Source organism: Sinocyclocheilus grahami, unplaced genomic scaffold (genome assembly GCF_001515645.1).
Source record: "Sinocyclocheilus grahami isolate Dianchi unplaced genomic scaffold, SAMN03320097.WGS_v1.1 scaffold296.1, whole genome shotgun sequence".
Lineage (NCBI taxonomy): Eukaryota > Metazoa > Chordata > Actinopteri > Cypriniformes > Cyprinidae > Sinocyclocheilus > Sinocyclocheilus grahami.
In genome coordinates, this window is record NW_015505475.1 from 502,561 (window position 1) to 524,862 (window position 22,302).

The following is a 22,302-nucleotide window of genomic DNA, read 5'->3' on the forward strand; positions in this document are numbered from 1 at the left end:
AAAACAAATCCCAGCCGGGTCCGTCACTTTTTTGGGTCCCCTTGAAACATTTCCGTTGTGGTCCGTGCTATTTGCAGCGCGTTTCTTCATTTGCATGTGCTGTGACGATTTGCAGCGCGTGTGTTGTCAAACTGATGATGTTTTCCTAATTTGCTGGTGTTTTTTCAATTTGCATGTGTTTTCTTAAGTTGCAGCGCGTTGAGCTCTCTCGGCCACTGTACTTTTCATACTCTTTATATTGGCTAAAGCACATTTGTTTCAATCTATAAGAATAATCAGCCTACACTACCAGTCAAAAGTTTTTAACCAGTAAGATTTTTTATGTTTTTTTAGTTTTTTTTTTTAAAGAATTCTCTTCTGTTCACCAAGCCTGCATTTATTTGATCCAAAGTACAGCAAAAACAGTAAAATTTTGAAATATTTTTACTATTTAAAATACATTTCTATTTGAATATATTTTAAAATGTAACTCATTCCTGTGATCAAAGCTGAATTGTCAGCATCATTACTCCAGTCTTCAGTGTTACATGATCCAGAAATCATTCTAAAATGCCGATTTGCTGATTATCAATATTTAAAACAGTTGAGTCAATTTTTTTTTTCAGGATTCTTTGATGAATAGAAAGATCCAAAGATCAGCATTTATCTGAATTAAAAAAACTTTTGTAACATTATACACTATTCCATTCAAAAGCTTGGAGTCAGTATGATTTCTTTTTTTCTTTTTCTTTTGGAAAGAAATTATAGAAATTAATACTTTTATTTAGCAAGGATGCTTTAAATGGATCAAAAGTGATGATAAAGACATTAATAATGTTACAAAAGATTTCTATTTCAGATAAATGCTGTTCTTCTGAACTTTCTATTCATCAAAGAAACCTGAAAAAATGTTTACTAATAATGATTTTCTAGCAGCAAATCAGATTATTATAGTATATAGATATAAATATATACATTTTCTGTCCCCATATCTTGAATCTTGTGATCAATCTAAAGGCATTTTACTAGACTGAATCATGCAGTGATTGTGATGCACACTCTAAAATGCGCACTTGCACTAGTCTAGACTTCACGTAGCCTAATGTATGATTTTTGCTAAATACTCAACACTCGCACACCCCTATTCAGGGCCGGAGTGGGACTCATTTTCAGCCCTGGAGTTTCATGCCTTAGACCAGCCCACTTTAGTTCACGACTGAGCTATAAAAATAATGTAATTAAAACCAGTCTATAAAAGTCTGCAATAGTGCACTGTTCTCTACAGCCTTGTAATTAGGGATTCAAGCGTGTAGCGCTGAAAGCCTATTGTAATTGTTAGGATTTTTATTAGGGGTTCAAGCGCGTAGCGCTGAAACCCTATTGTAATTGTTAGGATTTTTATTATTAGGGGTTCCAGCACGTAGTGCTGAAATCCTATTGTATTTGTTAGGATTTTTATTATTATTATTCCGCGCTAAAACTGATCGTGCAGACCAAATCGTAAGGCCTAGAGAGCTGAAACTTGGTCAGATGGATTAGTCATGCTCGCTACTCAGATGCAAAGACTCGCCCCAATCGGCCAATGGGGGGCACTACAGCGATCAAAAACGCAAAACTGCTCATAACTCCTAGATCGTTTGTCATAGGCTCAAAACTTCATACTTTCAGAATCCTTGGGTCAAAACGAAGAAAAGTGTAGAAAGTCAGATTTGCTCTACGAGGTCCTGTTTTCCTACCATTTTGAAGTAAATTCAAAACCTACTTTTGCGAACTAGTCCTAGGTTCTTCACCCAATCAGAACTTAACCACTGCAGAAATATTCTCTGGACAGTGAATATCAATAATTATCAACAAAAAAAAAAGTTAACTTTTGACTCACGGTCGCAAAGGCACGCCTAAACGTCCGTTAGGGGTGGGGCTACTTTCACTAAAATGGCTATAACTCCTGAACGGAATGAGATATCTTCACCAAACTCGGTACACATGTGCAAGAGCTTAATCTTTGGTCAAATAAAAAATATTGCACAGCTCTGCTACTTGGTGGCGCTATAAGATGGAAAAAACTAAAACGGCTATAACTAGGCAACCGTTGCTCTGATCGACTTGAAAATTGGTATGGTCTTTGTCCAAAGTGGCACAAGTGTCTATGAGGACATTCACGTATCTAAAAAAACATGGCCAAAGGCCATTGGCCAAAGAAATTTAATCACCTATTAGACAAGGTTAACAGAGGTCGATCAGAATGAAACTCGGTGGGCATGTTCAACTCATGGCCCTAAAGATCTGTAAGAATTTTGAAAGAAATCGGCCACTAGTTGGCACTAACGAGTTTTATGGCTCCAAAATCACATGGTGTTTCACACATCCACACAATATGCATATCATTTGATAGATCTCCGCATATTGAGCAACTTTGCCTCAAGAACCATTGCTGTCAATCAAATCGTTCATTAAGTATTCTCAACTATGTTAAAAACCTACTTTTGCAAACTAGTCCTAGGTTTTTTGCTCAATCTTGATCAAACCACTGGAGTGCAATTCTCTGGCCTCTCTAGATAAATAATTATCAAATACATTTAGAATTTTGTCCTTCGGTTACCTATAACGCGGTCATTTAGAAAAAGGGCGTGGTTAAATATACCCAAACACCTATAAAACCTAATCGAAAACTCAAAACTATACGAAACTTCAAGAAAGCATGTGTCAGATGAATCTTAACAACCAAGCAAAGTTTTATGGAGGTTGAATCATAACAGTTAAAAAGGCCTCAAAAACACAATATTTCTTTAGAAAATGACCTCAAATTGCAAAAAAGGTTCATATATTTACACTAGCACTAGATCTTCATATCATATGATAGATCTCCTCATTCTGAACAACTTTGCCTCTGGGACTAATGATGTCAATCAAATCGTTCATTAAATATTCTCAATTATGTTGAAAACCTACTTTTGCGGACTAGTCCTAGATTTTTCATTCAATCTCGATCAAACCATTGCAGCGCAATTCTCTGGACTCTCTAGATCAATAATTATCAAACAAAATTGAATTTTGTCATTTAGTTAGATATAACGGAGTCATTTATAAAAGGGGTGTGGCTAAATATGTCCAAAAGCCTATATACCCTAAACGAAAACTCAAAACTTTACAAAACTTGGTGAAAACATGTAACGGAAGACACTTAACAAGCATGCAAAGTTGTACAGAGATCGGACTATAGGTTGCGCTATAACAGAAAAAAGGCCTCAAAAACACAATATTTCTATAGAAAATGACCTCAAATTGCAAAAAAGGTTCATATATTTACACTAGCACTAGATCTTCATATCATATGATAGCTCTCCTCATTCTGAACAACTTTGCCTCTGGGACTAATGATGTCAATCAAATCGTTCATTAAATATTCTCAATTATGTTGAAAACCTACTTTTGCGGACTAGTCCTAGATTTTTCATTCAATCTCGATCAAACCACTGCAGCGCAATTCTCTGGACTCTCTAGATCAATAAAAATCAAACAAAATTGAATTTTGTCATTTAGTTAGATATAATGGGGTCATTTATAAAAGGGGCGTGGCTAAATATGTCCAAAAGCCTATATACCCTAAACGAAAACTCAAAACTTTACAAAACTTGGTGAAAACATGTAACAGAAGACACTTAACAAGCATGCAAAGTTGTACAGAGATCGGACCATAGGTGGCGCTATAACAGAAAAAAGGCCTCAAAAACACAATATTGCTATAGTAAATGACCTCAAATTGCTTAAAAGTTTCATATATTCACACAAACACTAAATCGTCATATCATATGATAGACCTCCTTATTCTGAACAACTTTGCCTCTGGGACCAATGCTGTCAATTAAACTGTTCATTAAATATTTTAGATTATTTTAAAAACCTACTTTTGTGAACTAGTCCTAGGTTTTAAACTCAAAACCAATAAACTCACTGCAGTACAATTCTTTAGACTCTAGGTCAATAATTATAAAAAAAAATTGAACATTTGCATTTGGACAGCTATAACAGGGCTATTTAATTATATGGCCTTGATATAGTGTACCCAAAACCCTATCAATCCTAAAAGAAAGCTCAACTTCATGAAATGTGAGCACATGTGTCATATGATTGTAGACAAGCATGCAAAATTTATGGTGCTCAGACATTAGTTGCCTCTATAATAAAATGTTAAAAAGGTGAAAAACAGCACATTTGAATGGCAAAATCCCTGGAATTGCCATTTTAACCACTAGATGGCAGCAGAAGACCATTAATTGGCTCATTCTGCTCACTAATATAGCTCTATTTACAGGTCTGTCATTTGTCTTCATGTCTATAAATTATAAAGTCACTATGATAACATTCAATATCATATTTTGTCAAACTTTACCACTTAATTTACATTGAGGGATCACATTTTGCAATTATGCCAAATTATGATTACAGTGAGACCTGAAAATTGCATTATAAAGTCAAGACTTGCAGTAAGCATTTTGTTACCGATTATTTAATTTAAATCTCTATATCTTCAACAAAATGTGTTTGCATGTGAAAGTATGCTTACTTTGTATTAAGTATTATATTTAAGCCCTTTCATTTCAGGTTGAGTATGTGTGTGTTGCAATATTCTTCATCATGGATGTGTTGTAATGTCAGTCCAAAATTTCAGGTTGGCCTAGGGCTAGGCCATAACAGTTTAGATTCAATAAAGGCCTTAAAGTGCTTGAACCCCGGTAATCGCTGCTTGCAGCTATATTTGAGGTTCAAGCACGTACCAAATAATACTGTATATTATTTGTTGTTTGCACGTGTAGTATTTACATGTATTTTATTATATTTTTCACTACATCAAGATGTATGATGAGTGTATTTGAAGAGAACTAAGCTGCATTTTCTAAGTCCTGGGTGACAGTTGAGAGCTTGAGTTGCCGTGGCGACCCTGGGCATCTTCAGACAACACAGAGGACTGCCTGATTAACAGCAAACTCTTGTCTCTCTCACTTTTTTATTGAAAAAGACCATTTCTCATCTGCTGAATGTCCGGGATCAGCTCCTGATGCCCATGGGAAGCTGATCCAGTGATTTCTGATCTTTGGGACCACTGAGGTGTGGATGCTGCTGCTGTGATCTTGTATTCGAGAGAACGTCGGTGAAGAGAGTCATTCTGCTGGCTGGTTGCTGTGACTGAAGTGAGGGATTGTGAAAAAGATTCATCATGTCAGATAAAGTACGGAAGAGCCTGGTGTGGAACATCAGAAAGAGTATACTCACCTTGACTGCTGTTGAACTGTATCAAATTGCCAAAAGCATAGTTTCAGTGCCAGGAAAGGACGTATCTGAACTAGACGCCGCAGACCAAGGGGGTTGCTTCGAATACATCAACACTTTTATGTACAGTACACAATTACTAGAGTCAGAGGATAAAGGTATGACCGAACTGTTGATTTTGCAAGAGACTGTGAACTCTATTGAACAAGTCCGTACTTTTGCTGCACCTGTTTATCAATGTAATGATGTTGAGGCTAATGCTAATGTTGATGCACGCATTATACCCACAACACAGATGTCCATTGCTACTGACCACATCACCACTACAGACACTGTTTATCTAACATCACCTACAGTTGTAGCTGACACAGGGGAAATTAGAGTAGCAAATATAAACCCAGACACTAACCCGAATATACTACATACAAGTTACGAAGAACTGAGCAAGAGGCTTCTTCATTGTCTCACAACACCCTACAATGACACAACCTGTGACACAAAGAAATGACGCCACACAGCATAACAATCACCCTGAGAAAACCACACAGTTGGTACCAGAGAAAGTAATCTCCCTAAGAGACCTTTCCTACCTCCAGCACGGAGAGTTCAAGATACAGGGGGGGCAAATTGGTGATTACGCATCAGATATCATATACACCAGCATATGTAGACAAATCGAAGATGGGATCAAACAGAATTATAGTGAAGCAGAATTAATCAGGGGCATTCTTCGAATAATAAAACCAGGAAGCTTTAAGGGCATGCTGATGAATAAGGAAGATATGATGGTCGAGGAGCTAAAAGGTTTTCTTCAGTCACAGCTAGGAGACAAAAGAAGTACAGATTTGTTTCAAGAATTAATGTGTGCAAAACAGAGTGAAAACGAAACACTTCAGCAGTTCTTGTACAGGGTAATAGGCCTCAAACAGAAAATTATCTTTGCTGCGAAACAGACCAATTCTGATATTAGATACAGCTTAGCAACTGTTCAGGATGTGTTCCTACATACCATATACCAAGGCTTGGGGCACAAATATAAGGACATCCGTAGTGAATTAAAACCCTTGCTGTCCAACCATACCATTAAAGTTGAAGCAATACTGAGAAGTGTAATGAAAATCACCAGCGACGAGAATGAGAGGGTGCGAAGACTGGGTCCAGTAACTCGTGTTAAGCAAAGCACTGCAAGCTGTGCCCAGCTTGAAAGTGAATCTGTCAGAGAATTTAATGAGATACCTGAACAGAGAAACAAGAATGACCCAATCAAACAACTGACAGCTCGAATTGATGCGCTTACTAGCATGGTGGATTCCATGAGAGTCAAAACAGCTGGCACAACCCGAACATACCGGTCAGTACTCTATGAGTAAGTCACTTTCACAAAGAGGAATAAAATCTCATGGCTGCCTGAAATGTGTTTAAGCTGGACATAACTGTACTCACTGCTTTCTGTGTGGTGAAGCAGGGCATCTGGCTAGAGGATGTCTACAAAAACACAGACTTCAGGGAAACGAGAAACGGTCACTGCGAAGGGTCAACCAGTGACCAAGCCTTCATTGTCCCAAAACTCAGTCAGTATACCAGAAGCTGAACCTGATTGTGTGAAACACACTCACAGAAGAACGTTTACCAACATTAAAGTTGAGTCATCCAGTGACAAGAGAGAAAATCATCAGACTTCTATTCTAACACCTCCCAGGGCCAAGAATGATAATATTGTCAACTTAATAGGAAGGAAAGCCCTAACTCAGTGTAACCTCAATGGCCTTGAAGTAAGTGCTTTGCTTGACACTGGAGCTCAAGTCAGCATAATTGATCGTGCCTAGAAAGACAAGTATCTACCTGATGTAGACGTGAGACCACTTGCTGAGCTTATGGGAATTACAGACAGGCAACTAGAGACCTCATTCCATTTGATGTTTGGGCCATCATTACTGTTAATTTGCAAGGAAATGATAACCCCAACCTCTCAATCAATGTTCCTTTTCTAGTCATCTGCCAATTGAGAGACTCTTTACTCTCTGGGACAATAGCTGTGTCAAGTGACAAAGTCCAAACTCTTGTGAATTTCTTTAAAAGTGACGTGACATGTGGCCAAGTATGGTGACCCATACTCGGAATTAGTACTCTGTATTTATCCCATCCAAAGTGCACACACACAGCAGTGAACACACACCCGGAGCAGTGGGCAGCCATTTATTTGCTGCGGCACCCGGGGAGCAGTTGGGGGTTCGGTGCCTTGCTCAAGGGCACCTCAGTCATGGTATTGAAGGTGGGAGAGAGCACTGTACATTCACTCCCCCCACATACAATCCCTGCCGGTACGAGACTCGAACCCGCAACCTTTGGGTTACGAGTCCGACTCTCTGACCATTAGGCCACAACTTCCCGTGTGCAGACTCCTGAGCCCAGAAGTAAACTGAAAGTAAAACGTGGTGGCATTGTCATCCCAGCAGGACAGGTTGCATGGGTGAAGTGCAAAATATCACCCAACATGGATCAGCTTGACACAGTAGTACTGTTTGAGTCAGAGGAGAACAATGTGTATTTAGAGCAGCTGGATATAGTTGAGGGTCTTCTGGAAATTCAGAACCACAAAAGTCCATATGTCTCTGTTCCCATTGGTAACAATTCCACATGCGATATTACTCTACCCGGTAACTCAGTCCTTGGTTATCTCCAGTCAATTGATGAGGTACTGGAGGCTGAACTGCCAGAAAAGACAACGTGTAGTGTGAGGGTCCAGGGCGTGACTGCTTCAGCTACTGAAGAAAACTTGTCACTGTGGCATCCACCTGCAGACCTCAGCCATTTGAATGAGGACCAGCAGGCAGTGGTCAGGAAAATGTTGTATGAAGAGTCTTCAGCCTTTGCCCATGATGGAAGTGAAATCGGCTGCATCCCAAGTCTGCAAATGTCAATCAACCTCAGAGATGACATACCAGTGCAACATGCATACTCATCAGTTCCTAAGCCTTTGTTCAAAGTCAAGGACTACATTCAAGATCTACTGGCCAAAGGTTGGATTGTGAAGTCTAAGTCCCCTTATTCTGCCCCAGTAGTCTGTGTGAGAAAGAAGGATGGCTCGCTGCTTCTGTGTATCGATTATCGCCTTCTCAATAAAAAAACTGTACCAGATAGGGACCCTCTGCCAAGAATTCAAGACTTGATTGACACCCTTAGGGGATACAAATGGTTCAGCATTCTTGACCAGGGGAAAGCTTACCATCAGGGCTTTATAGCTGAAGGGTCCAGGCATATGACAGCCTTTATAACACCCTGGGGGCTTTATGAGTGGGTGAGAATTCCGTTTGGCCTGTCCAATGCACCTGCTGCATTCCAGCGCAGCATGGAGGAAATGCTTGACTCCCTCAGGGATGAATGTTGCATTCCATATCTTGATGACGTGCTATGCTATGCCAAGTCTTTTGAGGAACATGTGGAAGGAATTCGTCCTTCAAAGTCCTTCAAGCCCTCCAACGTCATGGGGTCAAGCTCAGGCCTGAGAAGTGTGAGCTCTTCCACCACGAGGTTCAATATGTTGGTCGCCTTGTATCCGACAAAGGTGTGCGAATAGATCCCATAGCAGTTCGCTCACTCAAAAACCACATTCCACAGACAATCGGTGATGTAAGGAAACTCCTTGGTTTCCTAAGCTACTATCGTTATTTCATCCAAGATTTTTCATGTATAGCCAAGCTAATTTATGAACTACTCCAAACAAAACCAGGAGTGGCACCAGTCAAAGGAAGACCAAAGGCCCACAACTGCCTTCCTGAACTCCTGTAGAGTGGAAAATCGAACACTCTGTTGAATGGACCTCCAGGGCGAGGTCTGCAACAGATTTGCAGTTAACACTGTAGGGGTTTATGGGGCACCAGCTATGCCCATAATGGGTTATTCACCATACTATCCTTCACAAACACCAACATACTTACCTCCATTTTACATATCCCTATCTGAACCTTTATTGCCATACCAGATGTTTACTTAATTTACTTACCCTATATGTGCTTATCAGTGTTGGGAGTAAAGCATTACAAAAGTAATAATATTACAGTCGTATATTACTTTTTGCTGTAACGCAGTAATATAACGCATTACTAATAAAATTTGGGTAATATTATTACTCGTTACAATCTCAGTAACGCAAAGTTACAACAACATATTTTAACTCAAAATTAAGTGGTGAATTTACCAACACCGCAAAACAGCACCAGAGAAAAAATTCCGCGGGTAAAATAGTTTGTCTAATTCCTGTTGCTGGAATTAGATGGTTAAGATGACTGCAGAGACGGATTCTACATTTGCGAGATGGACACACTCCTGTTATTTTCAGTTTGTCGGAGAAAAGGATAAGAATGCATAGTCAGGTGCAATATGTGCGACACCAAACTCTCAACATGGAGAAATTGCATGAGTTATCGGAGAGAGCTGCGGGGTCGGAGAAGAGAAAAAAGGCGGCTGTCGAGCGCAGACAAGCAACAAAAATAAGTAACTAAAAATAACAAAATCTGTTTTTATTAAATCATAGTCTATAAAATGAATGAATATGCGAAATATTTGACTTAAATAGCCTAATTAACAGATTAACAAAACGAAAGGAAAAGACTGAGAGATATCGAAAAGTTTGGTTCATAGGCTATTTGTGTGGCGCGGCGCTCTACGAAAGTCCACGGAAAGGAAACCGAGATGACAGAAATAAAAGTAAACACATTGCAGTTTCGAATGATCTGCATGACCAAACATTTTTTATAGTATTTTTTGTTGTTTGTTTCCGCTGTTCAATCGCGCCGGCGCCTCACGCACACACATACAACATTGCAAACGTTGCAGCCTGTACATTATTAGAATAAAATACAGTCAACCAAACGTATAGATACACTGGTTAATTTAAATAGCACGTACTGCGTAGTTACAATCCGTGCCGTTCAGCCTGTGCTCGGGCCAAACACACATTTGCTCATGTGAAGAGGATGTTTTTTAAAAGCGTTAAGTAAGCCTGGTTTACATAATAAATAATAGTTTTGCATTCAAATACATCGCAAATATGGACACATTTAATTGGATTAATGCTGAATGAGAGAGGTAGGCTGCGCGAGAACGCCATTTGCTTTCAGTTTCGCATTGAATTAGCCAGCCTAATTAGTTTTGGCTTGTTTAGCAACTTATATTTTTCATTCTTGTTTTCTTCTGAAACCGTTCTAGGCTAGGTATTGTGTTTATTGTTTGTATATTATAACATTTTGCTTTATTTACCAGTGTTATTTATGAATGTAATAATGCGGCTTGTGCTTATCTGTGTTTAACCTAAACTAGGCTACAACGTAACATTAATGTAGACTTATACCAGTATCTAAATATGATTTTATAATTTTATGCTATATAGACCTACCACATTACCCTCCACTGGATGTAGGATGAGCAGCAATAAACTACATTTTGGCATTTTGTAATACTTGTGGATATTTTGATGAAAGTAACTCAAATGTAACGCAAAAGTAGTGTAACGCATTACAATTCAGAGACAGTAATATTATAATGTAACTAATTACTTTCAAAAGACAGTAACTAGTAATATATAATGTATTACATTTTGGAAGTAACTTGCCCAACACTGGTGCTTATTGAAAGACAATAAGTAATCTGAGAGTTAATGAGTTTAAAGAAAGTTACAAGGTATCATTTTCTTTATCCGGGAAATTGTGACCTCCCCCCACATTGAATTTGGGTCACAAGAATTTTGTGGTATTTGTATATACTGTATATTATTTGTTGTTTGCACATGTATAGTATTTACATGTATTTTATAATATTTTTCACTACATCAAGATGTATGATGAGTGTATTTAAAGAGAACATGCATCATCTAGAAACACTCATGGCAAAAAGTTATCAAAATAATTTTGATTGGTGATTCAGGTTCGCAACAGAACGCCAAAACATTTGAAATAGCAGTTGCCTTTTACTAAAAATGTTATATCTCTTGATTGCAATGAGATATTTTTAACCAAACATGGTACACGTGTAGAAGCTCAGTCCGAGGTCACAGTAAAAAAAATTTTGCTCTCTATAACTTTGCCTTAAGTTCCTAGGTATTTCACTAAACCTCAAAAACACTGCAGTACAATTCTCTACATTTTACTATGCTTAAACCCCAATAAATACTGCTTGCAGCTTTAATAATATCACTGTCCCGGTACATTAAGCATTCTTTATATGATAGGAAAATGCTTAACGTGTAAATAAACATGTTGCGTTCACATTTTGGGCTTATGTGCGTATCTGCATGTAGTATATGATTTACAATTTTGTCTTTATCACTGTCTTGGTACATTAAGCCACATGAAGCGTTATTTATGTTAAGCATTTTAATGTCCCTGTTCAAGTTCTGCTAATTCACAAGCCAAGTGAAAGTCATACTCGCGAAGGTGATCAAACAAAATCAAAACTTTCAAAAACAGGCAGCAATATGATTCTTTTATTGAGTGACAGGCTGTGGGTTTAATCTGTGACATTATTAATAGATTTACTATCCGGCTTCTTCTTGTCATCTCCGCGACCTGCTTCCATGATTTTTAGTAGTGGTCGACCGATATTGGTTTTTTGACAGCTGATGCCAATATCTTGGAAAGCAGGGTGGCCGATGGCCGATATAATTTTATTTATTTTAATTAATATTTAAGAAATTTGAAATAATTTGAAAATGGATTAAAAAATAAATCTGTAAAATAAACATACTTATACTTTAGACGACAAAGTATTTTTACAAATAAATAAATATTTAATAAAAATATAATTAAAAAGGAAGTAAAAAGTAACCAACAGAGCACTCAGTATTCTGGGAAGTTTGTGTGCATTGGGAATCATATTTTTTCAAATAAAGTCAAGGTAACACTCATTTTACATACAGCACACGGTGAAAATGACATGAATATGACAGTGGGCAAATGGATAAAGCGCAGCATAATTTGAAATCACAAGTTTAAATTTTGTCGATCGCGCATCTCCAGTGAAGCTGAACTCTGATCGACCGTCACGCAGAGAACACGCGATCATGCAGGATACAAATGCACACTTCACAAGATCTCAACTAGATTCGACTAAGTTTGCAAGGTTTGTGAAATTAAATGTTCATTAATAGACATTCAAAGATTTGTTCAAATGATTTAAATGCGTATTTACTGAATGCTGACGGCAAATGAGACAGTATTATGTTTGCTTTTCTATTACTAATAATATAAAAGCAATCGTTATAATACTTTTTTGTATATATTTAAATTCCTTTGTTTAACCTTTCTATCTGATTATTAGACAGACTTCTATCCATATTAGACAGAACTGTTAATGACAACAGCGAACTAGAGGGAGAATGTGAGCACATGCCACCTCGAACGCATCGGCCAAACACGAAAACTTATCGGTTTTATATCGGTCGACCACAAATTTTTAGACATAGAAAAGGCGAAAAAATACACTGCATTGTCCAGTTTTCTCAGAACAATGATCGGAGTTACTTTTGCAATTCTCGATTCAGCATGAATGACATACAATGGTGACATTTTCCACAATCAAGACAGAAAATCAAAATACTGCCCTGAACTCAATAGCGGCGAGGTAGCGCAATCCTCTCAATATGGCGGATAAACAAAGCAGTTTCCCAGAACTCAACGCAGCGTGACGTCAGCTTCACATTCTCTATTAGTAATGATTATAAACGAGAATTGTTAACGATATTGCCAATATCCACACAGCTGACAGTTTTACCTGTTGTAGATTGTTCAAGTTGAGCATGAAATAGACACTGCTTTTGTGCACTTTTACTTGCACATCTCCGTCATTTCGATCTCTCTTGCGCTGCACAACTGAGCTGCGTTTAGCAGACTGTGTGTGTCAGTGCTGCAGAGATGAGGACTGTTTGAAACTCTTTTTTCCACTAAAACTTTGATGCGCATCGTCTCAGTTTAATACATGAACATAACAAAAGGTGTGATCACAAAACAATCAGGATATGTTTTTTTAAGTCATAACATGTAGGCCTAAATATATATAGTCACCAGTGGTGACCTCAGCAAAAACTTAGGGGAAATTTTTTTTTTTTTTTTTTAAACTTAACTCGCAAGTTAATATTTTTGGACGCAAATGAGACTGTTTTAGTAGCAGTCGGGAGCCCTGGTATATACATTTCTCAAACCCGCATGCTGGGCGAAGTATATGTCTTAGGTTTGTGCCCAGCTATCCTGTAAAATACTGTATCTGATTAACCAAGTAAGCAACGTTCGATAAAAGGAACCTGAAGCATATGGAATGATATCGACATTCAAGGACTAAATTTTACCATTTTTATCCAAAGTCCCACAAACATCCATCTGCAGCAAGGATAGCAAGTTGTGTGATTTACAAACCGAGTCCACACATTGTAGGCCTAAATATATATAGTCACCAGTGGTGACCTCAGCAAAAACTTAGGGGAAATTTTTTTTTTTTTTTTTTAAACTTAACTCGCAAGTTAATATTTTAATGTTTAATGTTTAATGTTAATGTTTTAGTAGCAGTCGGGAGCCCTGGTATATACATTTCTCAAACCCGCATGCTGGGCGAAGTATATGTCTTAGGTTTGTGCCCAGCTATCCTGTAAAATACTGTATCTGATTAACCAAGTAAGCAACGTTCGATAAAAGGAACCTGAAGCATATGGAATGATATCGACATTCAAGGACTAAATTTTACCATTTTTATCCAAAGTCCCACAAACATCCATCTGCAGCAAGGATAGCAAGTTGTGTGATTTACAAACCGAGTCCACACATGCATCTAGCTCCTCAAGGTGACAGCTGAGCAACAATGAGAGCTGGAATTAAAGAAAATGAATATTCAGAAAAATAATCAGAAACAATTATTTATGCTTTATAAACAAAAAATGCTCAATAACTAGCAGCTGGCTTGAATCATTTAGATATAGTTGAGGTATTTGATAAGCATGTATCATTAGACCTGTTTGAAGTTTGGTACAGGCAGAAGTTGCTCCAATCTGGAAAGAAAAAATCCAACAAGGACTTGCAGTGCTTTGTCAAAGTCAGGACCGTACTCGACTGGAAATACTTCCTGAAATACAAAAACTGTCTTTCATCTAAAGTTTTCATGCAAACCTATCTAAAAATTAAAAAATTAAAAAAAATGGCCAATTATTTTTTTGCGACTTCCACAGCCACTCTCAAATCAAATATAGCATTTCTGGTCCAGGCTGGACTTCAAAAACATCTAATGTCTTTGACGTGTTTTCAAGTCTCTGACATAAAGACTGCAGACTTCACTTCAAAGTGCAAGAGAAGTCTCAAAAAAATCATATTCTTACTGGGAACGAACATTCACCCATAGACAAAGCAAAGTTACATGTATCATATTCTAGCAATGCCAGGGTCATGGGTTTATTTCCCATTTTATCTCCATATTATCTCCTTTTTTGCAATTACATGTTATTACACACAGCTCCTGAAAAAAATAACATACAATAATCAATAAAACAATATTTTATGGATTTAATCTCACTTTATTTAGTACTGCTGACCCTGGATAACCAAATTTTACTGTGCACACATTAGCTAACTTTGTGTTTGGTGAGAAAGAGCCTTAACTTGATTCACAGGTCAATGCATTTCCTATCACTCTACATATAACAACATCCTCTGATATATCTTGATAGCACACATACATCACATACATGTCTAGATATGTGTGTTTTTTTCTTCTGGAAGATTTCATATTTATTCTGTAATGTATCTGCAATACATTTCTATTTTTTTTAATGGATCTTAAAGACACTGACCTGAAAGAAGTATTCTCTTTTCATGGAGTCCTCTAGCAAGCTCAGGACAAGTTGAAGTACGCTCTCTTGTAAACTCTCCATGTCTGTGTCACTCACCTGTGGACAGGAAAATTACATAAATAACATTAATGCCAACATAAATGAAGTTTAATGGTAGCAAATGTGATGTACACCAATTTGTGTAAAACAAATTTTAATGGACATAACTCAAAATTCACAAAAAAACAAAAAAAGTAAACTCAAGACAACTTAAAAGAGCATCTACTAGTAAATGCTGTAGGAAAAGCTTAGATACATAGTCTAGACATTACCTTTCATTTATTTGTTTGATGCATACTAACGTTCTTCACTATATTAGTTTCAGAGAAGCAACAGTTTATCTTCCCACAAGATAACGTATCCCTGCCATATGCATTTTATTCCTTTGTCATTCATGGTATTCATTTAGTAGTTGTTAATTACTCTTGTTTATCCTTTGTTAATTAAATGTATTTTATTACACTTGTTTCTTCCTTTTGTTGTACAGTAAGAAGTTAACAATATATGTTCAATGTTCAATTTATTTATAAAGCACTTTAAAACAACCTTAGTATACCAAAGTGCTGTACACAGTTACATTGATCCAATCACACAATAGAGTAAACACGCCATTAGAAAACCACAGTCACAAAACATTGAAAGCATGGGAAAAAAGATACGTTTTTAAAAGACTTTTAAACTCAGACACTGAAGAAGCTATTCTGATGGATAATGGCAAATTGTTCCATAGCTTGGGGCCAGCAACAGCAAAGGCTCTGTCACCCCTGCATTTCAATCTAGCTCTGGGAACCAAAAGCCGATGCTTAGTCTGTGATCTGAGTGATCTAGCTGGATTGTGTACTATAATCAACTCGGAGAGATATGGAGGAGCAAGGTTGTTTAGAGCTTTGTACACGAATAGCACAATTTTGAATTGGATGCAATAATTAATCGGTAACCAGTGCAATGAACGCAAGATAGGTGTGATGTGATTCCTTCTGCGACTGCCTGTGAGCAAACGAGCAGCCGCGTTTTGGAGAAGTTGCAGACGATGAATAGATGAGACAGGCAGCCCATAATATAGCGAGTTGCAGTAGTCAAGTCGCAAAGAAATTAAAGCATGAATGACAATCTCAAAACTCTTCCTGCTTAGGAAGGGTTTAACTTTTGATAATCTTCGCAGATGGTAGAAGCTAGCACTCACAGTAGAATTAATTTGTTTGTTCAGCTTTAGGTCACTGTCCAGTATGAAGCCCAGATCCTTGACCTCAGCAGAGCAATATGGGGAAAGAGAGCCCAGATCAACGGTGCTCAATATCTCACCAATCTTTCAGATAAATCAGTTGAACAACTCCCTTCAGTTTACATTAATTCCAACACTGATTGAACAGCCGCCTTTTAGAGAGGGAAACGGTCATCTGTTGTACTCATTGACTGTATAAAACATGGAAGTAATGTCTGTGACGTCACCCGTTGGTTTCTGAAGAGCAGAGGTGGGACCAAGTCATTGTTTTGCAAGTCACAAGTAAGTCTCGAGTCTTTGCATTCAAGTCTCAAGTCAAGTCCCGAGTCAAGACAGGCAAGTCCAAGTCGAGTTGCAAGTCCTCAGCTTTAAGATTCAAGTCTTAAACAAGTCATTAGTGCTTTTTGCCCAAATTAGTGTCTCAGTATTAATTACCATATCAAATTCATAGTAATTTATATCAGGAAGGCAGGTAGAATATGTTTGACATAGTTACATTTCTTGTGAGATGGGTGCCCTTAGTAAAACTGCTCAAGTTCAATTTAGGGATTGTGCCAAAATAGGATAAGCAGTGAAAAAAACTATTTTATTAGTAACAGAATAGCAAAGACAACATAATTTCATAGAAATAACAACTGCAACATACTTTGCAAGGTGAAGAAAATCGCTTCCTTGCCCATAAGGAAAATCCACAAGGAAAATTTAAATTTTTAACCCATCATTTTGATCGGATTTAAGTTATATTTATATTTTATAATAAGTTATATTATATTTAAGTTATATTTTATATTATCTTTAATCCTGTTGCACCATAACTTTAAACTCAGACTTATATCTCAATTATGGATTAACTTTAAACTTAACACTTAAATGCATACCTTGGGTCTTTAGCGACCCGGGACATAATTCTCTACCCTCTCCCTCCTTAATTTTTTTAAGTTAGACATCAACTTTCTTAGTATTCCTCAATCTATTAATTATAAACAATATAACAAGAAATAAAATAGTAAAATATAAAAGAATACCAGTTTTCTGATTAATTTTTTTTAAAAAGTGTATAGGGGCGCTAGAGACCCGAGGTATGTAAATGTGTAAGTATTTTTTCCTGCACAACTATATTTACATATCTGATGACTCAATATGTGCAATGCATCTTTTTTCCTCAAGGTGGCACTGTTTGATACACAATAATGACGTGGCGTTTCACTCATAATTAGCGTAGGCATAAAACAAACGGATATCATTAGCAAAAATTGAAGTGATTTGAATGGCTTTACTGCAGAGCAATTATACGCAATGAAATATAAATGTCACTGTCATTTGATGCTGGATGTGGTGAATAAGCTGCCAGTGAACAAAATATTGAATATGAAGTCATTGAAAACGATAGTTTTGAGAATATGGTTGAGATCGTGAATATGAGGCAGATGTAATGCAATCTGTAATTGTTCTTAAAATATCAAGAGAGTTTTTTTTGCTTTTGCAGCAGTTAAAGATCCATCCGTGCTGTATATAGGTCCGGGTCGCTAAAGACCCTAATATGTAACAAAGATTGGCGAAACAGTCATGCATTTAAGGGTTAATGGAGGTTTAAATTTTAAAAAACCCACATGCAATTAAAATATGTAACTGATCGAACAAAAACAGTGGAGATCTGAAAAAAACAGGTCTCAGAGAGATGTTTATTACAAATAAAAATGAAAGCACATCGAGTTGGCAGAGTGCGAGGGTCGTGGCGGGACGCGGATCCGTCACTCTTGGTGCACCTCGGTGTTGGACAAACAGAAGAAGTGAGGAATATTTAACAGCAGCGGTCACAGTGATAATGAGGCGAGCACCAGTGAAGTTTATCATGCCCGCTCCGTGTGTCTGCTGGGCGGCGATCAAACGGACAGGGCAGAGCTTTTCACGAGCGGAGATCGCTACTAGACGAATCATGTAATTTGTTATTTTTATTATCTCTGTTCTTTTGTCGTAAGTTATGCTATTACTCCATTAATTTTTACTAGCCTATATATCCAGCACTCCCTGAACGCAGTCTCTGGCTTGTTGCCAATCAAGCGCAAGCATGCTGCAGGGACGCTTCTATAACGACTTTGAGCTGATCATAAAGTCTTTCCGAGTCACAGGGCTCCAAGTCAAGTCTCGAGTCCTTGCTGTCAAAGTCTAAGTCGAGTCTCAAGTCTTCTTTAATTATGTAGAGTCGCAAGTCATCAAATTTGGGACTCGAGTCCGAGTCAAGTCTCGAGTCAAGTGACTCGAGTCCACACCCCTGCTGAAGAGCATTTTTGAACCCCAAAGTGGGCAGCACTGGCTAGCGTCATCTTGGCAGCAAGTCACTCCCGGATAATCGAAAATGGGCAAAGAGGCAGGACATGGGTGAACCTGGTTGCTGAAACCACGCCCACCTAGCTCGACAGTAGTGACAGCAGCAGTAATCCACCTGCCACTCAAGTGGCCACGCCCTTAATTATGCAGAACATTAAGGCTTAATATAATTTAAATGGATGAATTATAAAAAAAATTCACCCCCTTCACATCGGTCATGAAGGGCAAAATTAGCTATATAGACCAAAACCACTTTTTGTACCAGGCTGTAAAATATTTTTTTCTGCTGTAAAGTCAGGCATTTTAACATGGGGGGGTCTATGGGATTGACTTCCTTTTGGAGCCAGACTCTAGCGGTCAGTCGATGAATTGCAGTTTTAGTCACTTCCGTGTTGGTTTCAAGAGAGACCGGAAGGTTGCCGCTTGGTTGTACTCATAACTGAACCTTAAATGGAAAAAAAAAAATGTGTAATACCCTCTACAGTACTTTGCGGTTGAGAGCAGTTCCATTCCCATTACCAGATAGTGATGTGGCCAGTCAGGATTCTCTTTACAGCATGTGTAGAATGATAGCAAGAAGAAGAGGTGCTGGTGGTCACTTTGTTTTGACCACATGAGATCCTCAATGATGTGTACACTGAGTAATTTGAAGCTCCTGACCCTCGTCAATTGTGTTTTGTTTATAGGAATATACTCGCTGTTCAGTCACGTAAAGTTCGCAACTAGTTCCTTCCTCTTGCAGAAATTGAGAAAGAGGAGTTTCCTGTGTTTCTGTGTTTTCTCCAGTGCTGAGGAAATTCTTAATCAATTTATCATTCTTATCACCTGAGAAAGGAAATTTGTCAGAGTGACAGAGTGACAGTCATCTAAGTATATGATTTTAGATTGCTTCGGGGCAGGCACAAGAGTGAATATTTTGAAGCATGACTGCAGACAAGGAAAGAGAGGGGTTGAATATGTCTGAAAACACCAGCCAACTGGGTCTCAAATGCTCAGAGGACAGAGAAGGGAATGCATTTTGGACCTGTGGCTTTGTGGATATTCACCCGCTTCAGGTTACATTGGCTAGGAAGCTTTGCCTGCAAAAGCTTTCTCCATGAGGGTGGCATTGTTCTAAGCACTGTTGAGGGCAGCTTTGCTCTCAATGTGAGCAAAAGTGGTCTTGAGCTTGTCCAGAGGAGTTACAGCAGTGTTCACAGCAAAGATCACAGTCCGTTATGTTGCTTATTCCATGCTACAAGCTTCTAGTGTTGGTGGATTTGACTCCAATTTGCCTATGTGCTGACGCTTGTTTGCTCTGATAGATTTACTGAGAAAATAACTGAAACACTTCCAGAACATGTCCCAGTCTAGGACCGGAGGTACTGACATGATGGGGTCGGCTCTCCTTTTGCATTTTTGAATTTGCAGCTGGACAATCTATATAAGGTCTCCGATGATATGTTTGTAAACAAAGGACTGGTATAGAGGAACACAAAGTCTGGTTTGTGATGAGCAACAGAAGAACCAATTTCCAAAAGTGTTGAAACTTCCAGTAGGAAAAACAAGAGCATTTGTAGCCAAACAACCAAAGCCATGTATTGTCAAAGCTTGCAACACAGCTGTCTTTTTTTTTTGGTGCCATCTTGGATCGAGTTGAAACCGGCATGGAAATTGCAGTTGCACAGCAAAACACCATATGATGTGCCAAGCACACAAAAAGCAAGTGAAAATAAAATCTAAATCTTTACTGCTGAGTCAGTTCAGTTGCAGTTAAGATCTCTGAAACATGGATTTAAGACATTTTAATACCAATTTTATTTAACACCCTATTTTTAAATTAGGACTTTAAGGGTCCACAGACACCTTGATTTATCACTTAATATAATTTAATCAGGAAATCAGTTCTATTTTTGTGCCGCTTAACAAAAAAATGACTATATTTAATCATAATAGAAATACATAATCAGATAATTCTGATATTAATCTGAATCATCTTGCGAAAGCAGGTGTACAGTGCAATTTTGAGTGCTTCATCACAGTTTTATTAAAATTATATTTTATTTGTAGTAGTAGTAGTATTATATTTTTATTTAATGCCATCTCATCATCATAGGCTATTTTCATGGCAAAAACCATTAAAAAAATACAAGTATAACAAATACAATAAAAACCAGCAAACAAACTAACACAAGTTATATTACACAACATTTGTTATATTTTATTTGGATTTAATATATATAAAAACAAATAGATGTGCAATAGATTAAAAAACATCCAGACTTGACATACCTTCAATAAATCAGCAGTCTGAATTTGGTGAATGTGTGATTTGACAGTATGAAGGTCTGCTGGGAGCTCACCTCGACACATCTCAAGAATCATCTAAAAGATAAATTATAGTGAACATAAACAAAACATAAAACGAATAATACATGATGCACAGCATCTAAGTTTTAAAGTTAACTATATCTTCAAGTGTTCTTTGCAATATATGAACTCTGGTCTAGGACAACATTATTTATACACAACAATGAATAATTAAGAAAAATATACTTTATGAAAACAGGACATTTTTAAGCATGCACTTAAAAGCTGACAGTGAAAAATTTAACCGACATTTCACATTTTGAAAATTTGTAACTTTAGCAGTATTGTGCGCAAGTTATTGTGAAAATATTAAGTTTTTTTACTTCAAAGGCTGCGCAACTCCAGAGGTCGCATTTGTTGGCTGCATACATCATCATAGCGGTCTCATTTCAAAGCAACAATTATAAAATAGGAGTGGGTGAGTGGTCTGCCATATTTTACCATATATTTATATTTTTTTGCATTTAAATGAGGGTAAGACGGAAGCAATTGTCCTTGGGTAATGGAAAACCAAATTTTAATTGTGGTAATCTAAACTCTTATATCAAAACAACTGAGAAAAATTTGGGAGTTCTTTTTGATTCCTCCCTTAAGTTTGACCAACATATCAACTTAGTAGTCAAGTCATGCTTTTTCCATCTTAAACTTCTGTCAAAAGTTAAATCTTTTTGAAAGAGTCATACATGCTTTTGTTTTATCACGTTTGGACTATTGTAACTCCTTGTATACAAGGACTACCCCAATCCTCCATGTCACGGCTTCAAATGGTTCAAATGCTGCAGCTAGATTTTTAAAAGGGGTTCGTAAGCGAGAACACATTACTCCGATTTTAATGTCTCTGAATTGGTTGCCAGTGCGTTATAGTGCGAATTCTGTTGTTTGTTTTTAAGTCCTTAAATGGTCTGGCACCTTCTTATTTGTCAGATCTTGTAAAAGTAAATAAGTCAGCCAGATGTTTGCGATCCTCAGACAGTATTACTCTGTCATATCCAAGACCAAGACTGAAGTTGAAAGATGACTGTGCGTTTGCAGTAGCCAGTCCTAGGCTATTGAACAGTCTTCCCTTATCTGTGAGATCTGCATATTATGTACAGTATATGATTTTAAATCTAAGTTACAGTCTCATCTGTTTACCCTTGCATTTAATAAATTATAGACTAATTCTTGGTCTCTTTTTAATGTATATTTATTGTATTATTATTTTTTTTTCTATTTTACCTTTTTCTTCTGGACAGCACAGTGGTCAATTCTTGTTGTGTTTATTTGTGCTTTATAAGTAAATAAATGAAAA

The 22,302-nt window shown here is 37.4% G+C and overlaps 2 protein-coding genes across 2 annotated transcripts in view; both read right to left on the reverse strand.

The window, feature by feature from the left end:
• Positions 1-13,657, reverse strand: part of LOC107601003 (zinc finger protein ZFMSA12A-like) — a 19,290-nt gene extending 5,633 nt beyond the window's left edge. Inside the window, exon 1 of the mRNA XM_016293012.1 lies at positions 13,586-13,657. Within this exon, the coding sequence (XP_016148498.1) occupies positions 13,586-13,616 (31 nt within the window). The 5' untranslated portion in view covers positions 13,617-13,657. The remainder of the gene's footprint in view (positions 1-13,585) is intronic.
• Positions 13,658-13,677: 20 nt separating this feature from the next.
• The window catches only part of LOC107601013 (uncharacterized), a 13,461-nt gene continuing 4,836 nt past the window's right edge, over positions 13,678-22,302 (reverse strand). Inside the window, exons 4-6 of the mRNA XM_016293034.1 lie at positions 15,074-15,169; positions 14,242-14,352; positions 13,678-14,098 (exon numbers count right to left, since the gene is read on the reverse strand). Of these exons, the coding sequence (XP_016148520.1) occupies positions 13,967-14,098; positions 14,242-14,352; positions 15,074-15,169 (339 nt within the window). The 3' untranslated portion in view covers positions 13,678-13,966. The remainder of the gene's footprint in view (positions 14,099-14,241; positions 14,353-15,073; positions 15,170-22,302) is intronic.